The sequence below is a fragment of the Procambarus clarkii genome, chromosome 11 (genome assembly GCF_040958095.1).
Source record: "Procambarus clarkii isolate CNS0578487 chromosome 11, FALCON_Pclarkii_2.0, whole genome shotgun sequence".
Lineage (NCBI taxonomy): Eukaryota > Metazoa > Arthropoda > Malacostraca > Decapoda > Cambaridae > Procambarus > Procambarus clarkii.
The window spans coordinates 19,115,716-19,131,171 of NC_091160.1; the positions used below are offsets into that span (position 1 = coordinate 19,115,716).

Here is a 15,456-nt window from a genome sequence, read left to right on the forward strand (position 1 = left end):
CCCCCCCCCATCCCATCCCAAATCCTCATTCTGACCCCTTCCCAATGATATATATAGTTGTAATGGTTTGGAGTTTTCACCTGATAGCTACCCCTTGCATCCTAATAAAGTGGAAATTGAAGCTTAAGTAACTGGAAAATCGAAAAACTAACGGATATACACGCTCAATACTTGTGACTCTGAACTCTGAAAAAGATGAGAAGAGGATGTTTTTTAGTTTTGTTTGTAATCTGCAATCCCCACCAAACAGCAAAAGACCAAGACAGGATTATAATGACACCAACAAGGCATGTATAAATGAACTGCACAGGGCAGCACCAACAGCTCACAGAGTGAGAGTAAAACTGCTCGTTATAGGGGACATAAATAACTGAGAGATTGAGTAGGAATCGAGAATCACCATGGTGGAGATGAAATCGTTGGGAGCAAAATCAGTGAAAGTAACTCCCTAACACAACGTGTGTAGAAAAACACAAGAAAAAGAGAAAGGGATTCACTGAACCAATTAAACCTGATCTTCACTCAGAACGAGGAAGACATCGAGAACTTGGAACACGAAATACTACTAGGAGCCAGCGATCATTGTCTCCTACTGTTTGACTATTTCATTGAACTTAAAACTGTGATGACAGGACAAGATGTCTGGGAAAGCAGAGTTGACTATTGGAAAGCGGATTACCTGAGGATAAGAGAATATCAGGAAGATGTACAGTGAGAGGAAGAACTTAAAAGAAAAACGTACAATGAATAATTCAGAATGATGGACATTGTAAAATGGAGAAGCAAGGAATGGCGAAGAGAGGTTCATATCAAGAGTAAGGAAAACGTAGGAGGGAATATAAAACCCCATGGTTTAATAGTCAGGGTCAAGAATAAAAAATGAGAAGCAGTAGGGAGTGGAAATAGTACAGAGGACAAATGACAGAGAAAAACAGGAATAGAGTCAACAGAGCCAGGAACGAATACATAAATATAAGGAAAGTGTCGGAAACAATTACGAAAATTATGTTGCTATCAAATAACAAAATAAATTACTACATAGTAATATAAGAAGGAAAAAGACAGTGAACGACCAAGTGACAAGACTACGGAAAACAGAATGGGCATATACAGAAAGTGACAAGAAAATCTATGAGGTGTGGGACGCCAGTTTCCATGAAGTGTTCACAACCGAACCGGAACAGCTCCCATTGTTAGAAGAGATGACTCAAGATGAGAGATTATCTGATATAGAGGTGACAGCAGAGGAGGAAATGAAACAACTGACAACACTGGATGAAACTACAGCAGTTCGACCAGACAATGTATCACCGTGGATACTAAAAGAGGCAGCGCAGGCCCTCAGCGTGCCTCTGGCAAAAATCTAAAATGAGCCACTTACGAAGGGAAAGTTGCCCATTTGCTGGAAGAAGGCAAATGTGGTACCAATTTTCAAGAAAGGAGATAGAGAAGAGCCACTTATATACAGACCAATATCCCTGACAAGCATCCCCTGAAAAGTTCTTGAAAGAATAATCATTTTAAAACTGGTTTCACAATTAGAGAGAATTATATATGCAAATAAAACGACTTGAGAATGATCCAAGACGGACCGAAAAGTCGTCGTCCCTTCACTTTCTACTGTGTAGTTTGGTCAAAATATGTAAATATACCTTAAAATGGGTTCAGGGAAGGGAAATCGTGCCTAACAAATCTGTTGAAATTCTATGATAAAGTAACAAGACTAAGGCAGGACAGTGTCCGGAGGCAGATTCCATACACAGTTTCAAATGTAAACATGATGGAGACCAATAAGCTCAGAAACCTGTGGTGGTACAGTGGTACAACAGCACTCGGCTTTGCATGAAGTGGGTGGAGGTTCTGGTCCCAGCAAGGGCATTTGGAACTTTAAAGTTAGACCTGTGTACTATTCACGTTTGTTTTCACCAAAGCAAAAGCAAAACAAAGTAAATAAATGCTGCTTTGCCTTTGCGGTGTGAAAGTTGCAGGATTAAACAACAAACAAGAAAAATTAAACACATTACTATACCTTCAATCATAACAACAAAATAATTCCTGAAATAATACTTGGCAAAAACACAGGAAATTAGTTATGTTACTCTACTGGAAGAACTATAATGGTGCGTCAACTGAATAATTACTCTTTTAACAAGAAAAACAAATATGACTAAACTATTATGTACACTAGTCCACATGAGCACCGTCACACGTCGTAACATGACCACAGTAAGTGATGGAGGTGAAGTGTAGACCCGTCCCCTCGTCCTCCCCACCATTACCCCCTCCCTTGTCCCCTCGTCCTCCCCACCATTACCCCCTCCCTTGTTCCCTCGTCCTCCCCACCATTATCCCCTCCCTTGTCCCCTCGTCCTTCCCACCATTACCCCCTCCCTTGTCCCCTCGTCCTCCCCACCATTACCCCCTCCCTTGTCCCCTCGTCCTCCCCACCATTATCCCCTCCCTTGTCCCCTCGTCCTCCCCACCATTACCCCCTCCCTTGTTCCCTCGTCCTCCCCACCATTACCCCCTCCCTTGTTCCCTCGTCCTTCCCACCATTACCCCCTCCCTTGTCCCCTCGTCCTCCCCACCATTACCCCCTCCCTTGTTCCCTCGTCCTCCCCACCATTACCCCCTCCCTTGTCCCCTCGTCCTCCCCACCATTACCCCCTCCCTTGTTCCCTCGTCCTCCCCACCATTACCCCCTCCCTTGTTCCCTCGTCCTCCCCACCATTACCCCCTCCCTTGTTCCCTCGTCCTTCCCACCATTACCCCCTCCCTTGTCCCCTCGTCCTTCCCACCATTACCCCCTCCCTTGTCCCCTCGTCCTCCCCACCATTACCCCCTCCCTTGTTCCCTCGTCCTCCCCACCATTACCCCCTCCCTTGTTCCCTCGTCCTCCCCACCATTACCCCCTCCCTTGTCCCCTCGTCCTTCCCACCATTACCCCCTTCCTTGTCCCCTCGTCCTCCCCACCATTACCCCCTCCCTTGTTCCCTCGTCCTCCCCACCATTACCCCCTCCCTTGTTCCCTCGTCCTCCCCACCATCTCCCGCTTCCGTCCCCTCGTCCTCCCCACCATTCCCCACTCCCTCGTGCGATGCCTTCCCAAATGGTCTGAGGTTCCCATCAGAAAATTGAAAACATCAAGTGATCTGATGTTTCCATCAATGAAATATAAGAAAAAGAGTTAAAAAATTCAATGAAAATATGAAAAAATAAAAGAAAAACTATACTCACGAAATGAACGGTATGGTAAACAACACAGCTCCATTCCAATGCAATTCACACAAAATAATTAAATCAAAATGAAAATAAATCAAAATCTATGAAAATTCAATTTATCAATGCAATCGGAAACACTGAAATAGAATTCGTGACATATTTAGTATAGCGTGCATGTTGCTATTATGTGCAACAGATGGCGCTGTTTTTCAAAAACGCATATTTTTAGTTGTCACAGGGGTGGCATCTATATAGTAGGTACATAAAAAGACGCGCCTATTCGAATGCAACATTGTGTCAAAATTTTAAAGCAATCGGTAAAGAGGTTTCGAAGATTTCACATGAATCACTTGAAAAAAAACAGTTTTTCAGAAAAAAAAAACATTTTTTTTTACCGTCACAGACGTGACATCTATATGTCACGTCTGTATATAAAAACCTGCTCGGATGCGAATGGAACGTTGAGTGAAAATTTCAAAGCAATCGGTGAAGAACTTTCGGAGATTAGCGGTTATGTACAAACGACCTATTCAAGTTTTATTTACATAGATGAATATAGAGTATGTGGTAGTGAACCCAAATCCCCCTGTGTGATTGTGGACCCCATATCTATCCTGCGGGCGGTAGTGGACCCCATACGTATCCCGTGGTTGGTAGTTGACCCCATACCCATCTTGTGGGAGGGAGGGGGGTAGTGGACCCCATACCCATCCCGTGGGTGGTAGTGGACACCATACCTATCCCGTGGGTGGTAGTGGACACCATACCTATCCCGTGGGTGGTAGTGGACACCATACCTATCCCGTGGGAGATAGTGGACCCCATATCCATCCTGCGGGTGGTAGTTGACCCCATACCTATCATGTGGGAGATAGTGGACCCCATACCCATCTTGAAGGCGGTAGTGGACCCCATACCTATCCTGTGGGTGGTAGTGGACCCCATACATATCCCGTGGTTAATAGTTGACCCCATACCCATCCCTTGGGTGTTAGTGGACCCCATACCCATCCCGTGGGTGGTAGTGGACCCCACACCCATCTCATAGGTGGTAGTTGACCCCGTACCTATCCCGTGGGTGGTAGTTGACCCCGTACCCATCCTGAGGGTTGGTAGTGAACCCCATTCCCATCCTGTCGGTGGTAGTGGACCCCATACCCATCCCGTGGGTGGTAGTAGACCCATACCCATCCCTTGGGTGGTAGTTGACCCCATACCCATCCCTTGGGTGGTAGTGGACCCCATAAACATCCCTTGGATGGTAGTGGACCCCATACCCATCCCGAGGGTGGTAGTAGACCCATACCCATCCCTTGGGTGGTAGTGGACCCCATACCCATCCCTTGGGTGGTAGTGGACCCCATACCTATCCCGTGGGTGTAGTAGACCCCATACCCATCCCGAGGATGGTAGTTGACCCCATACCCATCCCGTGGGTAGTAGTGGACCCCATATACCCATCCCTTGGGTGGTAGGTGACCCCATACCCATCCCGAGGATGGTAGTTGACCCCATACCCATCCCTTGGGGTGGTAGTTGACCCCATACCCATCCCGTGGGTAGTAGTGGACCCCATTTACCCATCCAGTGAGGTGTACTTGATTCCATTGATGTTTTGAATGAAATATATTGATATAGAATAGTGTATTACCTATAGTATTGTAGTTCGTTCTCGACACACAATCGAGAATTCCTGGTTCAAATCCTGGGCGGGACAGATATGGTAGGGCATGTTTCCTTTCACCAAATGCCTCTGTTCACCTGGCAGTAGGTACTTAGGAGTAAGTCAGCTTGTTGTGGGGCTGCATCCTGGTCGTGTTGGTAATTCGGCCTTAGGGCGGGGGAAGGATCTTGATATAAGCCTAACGGTTTTGAATACACTCTGGCGTCCTGTCCCCCCGACACAATGAATTATTTAACTATTATTCAATGAATAGGTGATGGTCTACAGCCTTGTTTAGTTACCGATGGAGTTGATGTAACAGAAAACGTTAAGCCACAGTCCTCTCTCAGGACACTCTTCAAGGGACGGACTTAGGCAAAATAAATATTATTGCAAATTATTACTGCTAATGAATGTTATATTTTCTTATAATCAAGCGCCGCTCCGGCACCTCTGCAAGTGGATATGGAATGGTGGATAGGGAGAGAGGATGAGGGGGAAGGGAAAGAGGATGAGGGGGGAAGGGAGAGAGGATGAGGGGGGAAGGGAGAGAGAGGATGAGGGGGAAGGGAGAGAGGATGAGGGGGGAAGGGAGAGAGGATGAGGGAGGAAGGGAGAGAAGATGAGGGGGAAGGGAGAGAGGATGAGGGGGGAAGGGAGAGAGGATGAGGGGGAAGGGAGAGAGGATGAGGGGGGGAAGGGAGAGAGGATGAGGGGGGAAGGGAGAGAGGATGAGGGGGGAAGGGAGAGAGGATGAGGGGGGAAGGGAGAGAGGATGAGGGGGAAGGGAGAGAGGATGAGGGGGAAGGGAGAGAGGATGAGGGGCAAGGGAGAGAGAATGAGGGGGAAGGGAGAGAGGATGAAGGGGGAAGGGAGAGAGGATGAAGAGGGAAGATTTTTTTTTTTTTTTTTTAGATATATACAAGAGTTGTTACATTCTTGTACAGTCACTAGTACGCGTAGTGTTTCGGGCAGGTCCCTGGAATACGATCCCCTGCCGCGAAGAATCGTTTTTTCATCCAAGTACACATTTTACTGTTGCGTTAAACAGAGGATACAGTTAAGGAATTGCGCCCAGTAAATCCTCCCCGGCCAGGATACGAACCCATGACATAGCGCTCGCGGAACGCCAGGCGAGTGTCTTACCACTACACCACGGAGACTGCAAAGAGATGAGATGATGGCTTGTGGATGACGGTTGATCGTGGCAGGAAAATATTAGTATTACATCACTAATAAGTTAATAAGGTTATGATATTTCTTCGTTTTATTTAAGAATCGTTTTTCATCCAAGTACAGATTACAAGATAAGATTTAATAAGATTTAGTACAAAATTAGTGTACAAGATTTAACAAGTACAAGATTTAATAAGATTTATTTAAGACTTACCCGGCACATGAGCGGGGCTCATGTGCCGGGTAAGTCCACTACGGGCTCACCATAGCCCGTGCTACTGGCAACTTTTTGTTCAGAGTTGCTGAATCTAAAACAACAGCAACCATGGCAATTCAGAATCTAGGAAATAGTTTAGGTTGAAGAGACGCAGACTACTGTCCCCCGAAACAGTCGACTGTCCGGGAACAATTCCTACCACAGTTACCGGAAAGCTATTACTCTAACTCTTAACTTTTCCTGAGCTTCAACTTCATAAAAGCCTTACTCAAGTATTTAATTCTAAACCTTTCTTCTTTTTAGCTCAGACTTGATACTTTCTTTGGTTGACACCCCTTTCCAGATGTAACCAGGAGCCAACATTGCTAATATGGACACTGACAGCAGACTTCCGACAAGACAAAGGCAGCCCTCGACAAGACAGAGGCAGCCCTCGACAAGACAAAGGCAGCCCTCGACAAGACAGAGGCAGCCCTCGACAAGACAGAGGCAGCCCTCGACAAGACAGAGGCAGCCCTCGACAAGACAAAGGCAGCCCTCGACAAGACAGAGGCAGCCCTCGACAAGACAGAGCCAGCCCTCGACAAGACAGAGGCAGCCCTCGACAAGACAGAGCCAGCCCTCGACAAGACAGAGGCAGCCCTCGACAAGACAGAGGCAGCCCTCGACAAGACAAAGGCAGCCCTCGACAAGACAGAGGCAGCCCTCGACAAGACAGAGGCAGCCCTCGACAAGACAGAGGCAGCCCTCGACAAGACAGAGGCAGCCCTCGACAAGACAGAGGCAGCCCTCGACAAGACAGAGGCAGCCCTCGACAAGACAGAGGCAGCCCTCGACAAGACAGAGGCAGCCCTCGACAAGACAGAGGCAGCCCTCGACAAGACAGAGGCAGCCCTCGACAAGACAGAGGCAGCCCTCGACAAGACAGAGGCAGCCCTCGACAAGACAGAGGCAGCCCTCGACAAGACAAAGGCAGCCCTCGACAAGACAGAGGCAGCCCTCGACAAGACAGAGCCAGCCCTCGACAAGACAGAGGCAGCCCTCGACAAGACAGAGCCAGCCCTCGACAAGACAGAGGCAGCCCTCGACAAGACAGAGGCAGCCCTCGACAAGACAAAGGCAGCCCTCGACAAGACAGAGGCAGCCCTCGACAAGACAGAGGCAGCCCTCGACAAGACAGAGGCAGCCCTCGACAAGACAGAGGCAGCCCTCGACAAGACAGAGGCAGCCCTCGACAAGACAGAGGCAGCCCTCGACAAGACAGAGGCAGCCCTCGACAAGACAGAGGCAGCCCTCGACAAGACAGAGGCAGCCCTCGACAAGACAGAGGCAGCCCTCGACAAGACAGAGGCAGCCCTCGACAAGACAGAGGCAGCCCTCGACAAGACAGAGGCAGCCCTCGACAAGACAGAGGCAGCCCTCGACAAGACAGAGGCAGCCCTCGACAAGACAGATGCAGCCCTCGACAAGACAGAGGCAGCCCTCGACAAGACAGAGGCAGCCCTCGACAAGACAGAGGCAGCCCTCGACAAGACAGAGGCAGCCCTCGACAAGACAGAGGCAGCCCTCGACAAGACAGAGGCAGCCCTCGACAAGACAGAGGCAGCCCTCGACAAGACAGAGGCAGCCCTCGACAAGACAGAGGCAGCCCTCGACAAGACAGAGGCAGCCCTCGACAAGACAGAGGCAGCCCTCGACAAGACAGAGGCAGCCCTCGACAAGACAGAGGCAGCCCTCGACAAGACAGAGGCAGCCCTCGACAAGACAGAGGCAGCCCTAGACTGGCTCTGTCGAGGGCTGGCTCTAATTTAAACAAATTACCTTATACATTACCTATGTATAAGGTAATTTGTTTAAATTTGAGTTAAAACTAAAGTAGATATATGACCTCACCTAACCCACTCTACCTCACCTAACCTAACCGATCTTAACCTAACCTAAACTAACATAACTTATTTACTAAAGTCAATTATTTATGTTAATAATATAATTTAATAATAATAATTCAAATAAACCCATTAGAAATTTTTTGGGGAAACAAAGAAAATCGGTCGGCCTATTAGGCAAATCGGGCCTTGCATAGTAGGCCAAGAAGCGCGTTCTGACTAGTAGGTACGATATATATATATATATATATATATATATATATATATATATATATATATATATATATATATATATATATATATATGTCGTACCTAGTAGCCAGAATGCACTTCTCAGCCTACTATGCAAGGCCCGATTTGCCTAATAAGCCAAGTTTTCATGAATTAATTGTTTTTGGCTACTTAAGCTACCTAACCTAACCTAACCTAACTTTTTCTGCAACCTAACCTAACCTAACCTATAAAGATAGGTTATTTTAGGTGGGGTTGGTTAGGTTAGGTAGGGTTGGTTAGGTTCGGTTATATATCTACGTTAATTTTAACTCCAATAAAAAAAATTGACTTCATACATAATGAAATGGGTAGCTTTATCATTTCATAAGAAAAAAAATAGAGAAAATAAATTAATTCAGGAAAACTTGGCTTATTAGGCAAATCGGGCCTTGCATAGTAGGCTGAGAAGTGCGTTCTGGCTACTAGGTACGACATATATATATATATATATATATATATATATATATATATATATATATATATATATATATATATATATATATATATATATATATATATATATATATATATATATATGCAAATAAGCCTGAATGGTCCCCAGGACTATATGCGACTGAAAACTCACACCCCAGAAGTGATTCGAACCCATACTGCCAGGACCAACGCAACTGGTGTCTACAGGACGCCTTAATCCGCTTCACCATCATGACCGGACAAACAGGAAGAACCACTTCCCCGCCGGCACTCGGATGGTAATCTTGGGCATAGCATTTTATCAAATCACCACATTCTTTGGGGCACACGTGAGGAACACAAATGCGAACAAGCCTGAATGGTCCCCAGGACTATATGCGACTGAAAACTCACACCCCAGAAGTGACTCGAACCCATACTGCCAGGAGCAATGCAACTGGTATCTTCAGGATGCCTTAATTGGTATCCTGTAGATACCAGTTGCGTATCTACAGGATGCGTATTAATCTTGTCTTTTCGGTCATATATATATATATATATATATATATATATATATATATATATATATATATATATATATATATATATATATATATATATATATATATATATATATATGACCGAAAAGACAAGATTAATAATTCTAACACGAATCTTCTCAATATTTCTTATGTTTTTCTTCACCATCGGTGGTAATAAAAATAACAATTCTCCAAAATTCATTTTTTAATTGTCTAACGCCTTAACGTGTTTCGTAATTCATATTACATTTTCAAAGACTTAAATTACACACAAATTCTTCGTACTTATACTCTATTGGATGAGGTGATATAGTACAAAAGTTTTGGGTGAGGTGACACACACAAGACAGTGCACGAAACAATGGGTATAAATTGGATAAGTGAACATATGAATGGAAGTAACTGCAGAAGGTCTATTGCCCCATACTTCCTCCTGCTGCTTCCATATTAGTTCGGGGTCTTGAAGTAGGTAGAATATAGTTGTGCATTAATTGGCTGTTGATTGCTGGTGTTGACTTTTTGATGTGTAATGCCTCGCTCATGTCAAGCCGCCTGATATCGCCGTACCTATCGATGATTTCTGTGTTGTTTGTTAAGATTTCTCTGGTGATGGTCTGGATTGTGAGAAGAGATTATGTGTTCCTTGATAACTACCTGTTGCTTATGCATAGTAAGTCGCCTGGAAAGAGACGTTGTTGACTTGCCTATATACTGAGTTCTTTGGGGCTTACAGTCCCCAAGTGGGCATTCAAAGGCATAGACGACGTTGGTCTCCTTCAGAACGTTCTGCTTGGTGTCTGGCGAGTTTTTCATGAGTAGATTAGCCGTTTTTTTGGTTTTACAATAATTTATCAACTGTATTTTCTGATTTTTGTCTGTAGGGATGACGTTCCTATTAACAATTTCTTTCAGGACCCTTTCCTCCGTCTTATGAGCAGTCAAAAAGAAGTTCCTGTAAAATAGTCTAATAGGGAGTATAGGTGTTGTGTTAGTTGTCTCTTCAGAGGTTGCATGGCGTTTCACTTTCCTTCTTATGATGTCTTCAACGAAACCATTGGAGAAGCCGTTGTTGACTAGCTTCTTTTCCACAGCTCATAAAACGGAGGAAAGGGTCCTGAAAGATATTGTTAATAGAAACGTTATCCTTACAGACAAAAATCAGAAGATACAACTGACGATTTACTATAAAACCAAAAAAATGATAAGCCTACTCATGAGAATCTCTCCAGACACATAGCAGAACGCTTTAAAAGACACCAACGTCGTCTATGCCTTCAAATGCCCTCTTGGGGACTGTAAGCCTCAAAAAACTCAGTATATAGGCAAGACAACAACATCTCTTTCCAGGCGTTTAACGATGCATAAGCAACAGGGCTCCATTAAGGAACATATAATCTCTTCCCACAAACAAACCATCACCAGAGAAATCTTAGCAAACAACACAGAAATCATCGATAGATACAGCGATAGCAGGCGGCTTGACATCTGCGAGGCACTTACACATCAAGAAGTCAACACCAGCAATCAACAGCCAATTAATGCACAACTATATTCTATCTACTTCAAGACCAAGAACCAATATGGAAGCAGCAGGAGGAAGTATGGGCCAATAGACCTTCTCCAGTTACTTCCATTCATATTTTCACTGGGTTAGGTAGGGTTGGTTAGGTTCGGTCATATATCTACGTTAATTTTCATTACAATAAAAAAAAAATTGACCTCATACATAATGAAATGGGTAGCTTTATCATTTCATAAGTAAAAAATTAGAGAAAACATATTAATTCATGAAAACTTGGCTTATTAGGCAAATCGGGCCTTGCATAGTAGGCTGAGAAGTGCGTTCTGGCTACTAGGTATGACATATATATATATATATATATATATATATATATATATATATATATATATATATATATATATATATATATATATATTTGTCATGTTCACAGAAAACGGTACCATCCGTTTTCTATGTGCGGTGGCTCAGACGCCAAGGGAGGTAAACAAGAGCAGTACAGGACGCCCGCCAAGCTTGGAAGCTACTAGTCATGTAATCGTTTATAAGTATTAAAGTCAGTAACCAAGCAATGGCTTTATATCAACCCTACAACCAAGACTTCCTCAGTAACACACAACAGAACACTGGCGACGAGGATGAACTGTGAACGCAGGTATTTGTTCAGCTTAAAACATAAGGAGAAAATGCTGTCTCGCCCCCGGAGGAGGAGGGAAGTTGTGCTGTCTGTGAGCACCATACCTGATACTGCGTGCTTACCAATGCTGTGTGCTAACCAATGCTGTGTGCTAACCAATGCTATGTGCTAACCAATGCTATGTACTGACAAGCTGTGTACTGAGGAATCTGCGATCCATGTGTGCCGAAGCCGTGTACGAAATGACGCTTTGATGCTGTATACAAAACCGATGTTTTGTATACGAAACGCGCTATGTGATACAATTCTTCACGCTGTGAACTGACTGCTGTGACAACTGCTGTACTAACTGCTGCCAACTGCTGTACCAACTGCTAACTACTGCTGTGCCAACTTCTGACAACTGCTGTGCTGCTGTGAACAGGAACAACACATATATACAGGGTTAGGTAAGAAGTCAGTTGCTGCTATATTGTGCTCTGCTGTGAACTTTTGCATTAAAATGCTTGTGTGCTTTGCAAAATTTAAGTAATTACAGTGAATTCTAACTAACATATACAGTTCAGTAAGTGTTTAGTATTCTGAGGAACATTTAAGTGATAAGTTTACATTTATATAGTAAAAATGGCAAATATACCTCAGTTTCCTACATTTGATCCTGACTGTGACCAGACAAACCTGTCACAGAGGTGGATCAAATGGCTTAAAAGGTTTGAAAATTTTTTGATAGTTTCAGACATCAAAAGTGCTGAAAGAAAGCGTGCCTTTCTACTTCATTATGCAGGTGATAGAGTTTGTGACATCTTTGACACACTGAAAGACACTGGTGGTGCCAAAGATTATGACACTGCCAAAGCCAAACTAACAGAGCATTTCAAACCAAGGCAAAACACTGCAATGGAAATTATGCATTTCAGGAGAGCCAGACAACTCTCTAATGAAACTGTGGATCAATACCACACACGTCTGCAGGGTTTAGCAGCCCATTGTGAGTTTGCTGATGTTGACAAAGAAATCAAACAGCAAATAATTGAAACATGCACATCTACACGTCTCCGTCGAAGAGCTCTAGAACTTGTTGATGATGAAAGTTCTCTTACCAAGATACTGGATATTGCTCGTCGAATGGAAGATGCTGCACGTGATGCTCGTGTCATGGAGTGCAGTGCCAATAACGGTGCTGCCACTGTTACTAACAGTGATGAGGTACGTAAGGTTCAGTGAGGACACCGTGATCAAAGAAGATATCATGGCAAACCTAACAGTAAATTGAACCGAGAACCACATCACAAATGGGGTCAAGGAACAAGACTCAAGCAGTCACAACGACCCACATCAGAGGGTGTCAACAATAAATGATACAATTGTGGAGGAGACTACCCACACCAAGATAATGTTTGTCCAGCTCAAGGTAAGAAGTGCTATGAGTGTGGAAAACTAGGTCATTTTGGTGCTAGGTGTCGTTCCGCACTAAAGAAACCACAGTCAGTGAATAAAAGCACTGTACGAGGATCAGGTCATAGGTGTGGAGGTGGCAAACACAATATTGCACCTCACACCCAGAATGTTAATAATGTAGAAAACAACATTCAATTACAACCAGTCTCAGATGACAGTGAATGTGATTATACTTATGGGGTACAATCAATCACAGAATGGAATGATCTTCCAAACAACCCAGAGACTATAGTATACATTGCTGGTATTTGTCTCAAAGTTCTCATTGACACTGGATCAAACACTGACACCATTGCTGAGTGCCACTATGAAAAATTTAAAAAACAGTTCCCAAAGCTTGAAAACTACAATGGTAAAGCCACTGCCTATGCTTCAAAGGTAGCCTTGCCAGTGATTGGAACTTTCACTGCAGAGATTAAGTCAAAGAGTGCAATGCTCATTACTACATTCCATGTTGTTAGAAATGCAAAGGAGTCTTTACTCAGTTACAAGACTTCAACCAAATTGGGGCTACTTCAGCTTTTTAATGCTGTACCAGTGGAATCTGCAAACAATGTTGATGGTATTGTTGCTGAATTTTCTGATCGATTTGAATCCATAGGTTGTTATACTGATAGCAAAGTAACATCTGCATATCAACCCAGATGTAATTCCAGTTGCCCAACCACATCGCCGACAACCATTCCATACTCGCAAGAAAGTCAATGCCGAACTGGATAGGCTGATGGAGCTAGATATCATTGAACCAGTAACAGGCCCAACACCATGGGTAAGCCCAATTGTCACTCCACCACAGCCGAAGAATCCAGATGAGATACGCATTTGTGTAGACATGCGTGTTCCCAACAAGGCAATAATGCGTGAACGCCATCCTACACCCACTGTAGATGATATGATCAACCGCTTGAATTGTGCAACTGTATTTAACAAGTTAAATTTAAACAAGGGCCTATCATCAGCTTGAACTTGATGATGAGAGTCGCTTCATCACAACGTTTACGACACATCGAGGTCTGTATAGGTACAAGCGCCTGAGTTTTGGTATCAACAGTGCTGCTGAGGTATTCCAGCACATCATCAGCCAGGTATTGCAAGATATACCTAATGCTGACAACATGTCTGATGACATCATTGATTATGGCCGTACCCAAGCTGAACATGACAAAGCTGTTCGTGCAACATTGCAACGCTTACGGGAAAAGAATTTGACGCTAAGCCGAGCAAAGTGTGAGTTCAATCAACATAAAATTGAATTCTTTGGACATGTACTTAGTGACAAAGGTCTGTCTCCAGATCCTAAGAAAGTTGCAGATATCAAGAATGCTGCACCTCCTTCAACGTCCACTGAAGTACATAGTTTTTTGGGAATGGCAAACTACTGTTCTCGCTTCATTCCAGATTTTGCTACCATTACGAAGCCTCTACGTGAGCTCCTGAAGAAAAATGCATCATGGTACTGGAGCAATATCAAGCAAAATACATTTGATGCTGTGAAAGATGCACTAGTAGAGAATGCGACTGCTGCGTATTTTGATCCATCAATGGACACTGAGTTAACGGTGGATGCTAGTCCTGTTGGTTTAGGTGCTGTTTTAGTCCAACACAAACCTGGTTAACCAGATTTCAGAGTAGTAATTGCCTACGCCAGCCGTTCTCACACAGATGTTGAGCAACGATACAGTCAGACAGAGAAGGAAGCTCTTGCTCTTGTATGGGGCTATGAACACTTCAATGTGTATCTGCTTGGTGCACCCTTCACCACGATAGTCACTGACCACAAACCGTTGGAGACCATCTTCAATAATCCAAAGTCCAAACCACCAGCTCGCATTGAGAGATGGGCTCTTCGTCTGCAACCATACAACTTTACGGTGAAATACAAGCCGGGTGCAGGCAATCCCGCTGATTACATCAGTCGACATCCTGCCAACAGTTTCACCATCACCAAGCATCAGCAAGTTGCCGAGGAATATGTACACTCTGTAACCTGTGATGCAGTCCCTAAGGCTCTTACTCTTGATGAAATCCGTACTGCAACCCTAGAGGACCCAACTCTGCAAGCAACAGTGGATGCATTGACTAAGAAAAAGTTTCCACGCATCCCACCCTCAGGAGTTGACAAGATGCATTCAAAGCACTTGAACGCATCCAGACAGAATTAAGTGTTACGCAACAACGCGACACCGTGCTGCGAGGTACTCGTATCGTCATTCCAGCTGTTCTCCAGCAACGTGCTCTGAAGCTTGCACATCAAGGACACCAAGGTCTTGTTAGGACCAAACAGCTGCTACGAGAAAAGGTGTGGTTTCCTGGCATTGATTGTCAAGCAAAGGACATGCATGATGCCTGTGTCCCTTGCCAAGCTGCAGTGGATACTTCAAGACCAACACCTCTACAACCTTCACCACTACCTGCTGCACCATGGACGGAAGTATCGATGGACTTCTGC

At 44.4% G+C, this 15,456-nt stretch overlaps 2 protein-coding genes across 5 annotated transcripts in view; both read left to right on the top strand.

The window, feature by feature from the left end:
- LOC123758389 (ras-like GTP-binding protein RhoL) overlaps window positions 1–15,456 on the top strand; it is a 179,258-nt gene that overhangs the window by 10,876 nt on the left and 152,926 nt on the right. The gene's annotated exons all lie outside the window — the stretch shown is intronic.
- Window positions 402–8,090, top strand: LOC138363577 (adventurous-gliding motility protein Z-like). The gene is made up of 4 exons (XM_069322935.1): window positions 402–440; window positions 527–711; window positions 1,043–1,355; window positions 6,663–8,090. The coding sequence occupies exons 1-4, from the start codon at window positions 402–404 to the stop codon at window positions 8,088–8,090; spliced, it is 1,965 nt and encodes a 654-aa protein (XP_069179036.1).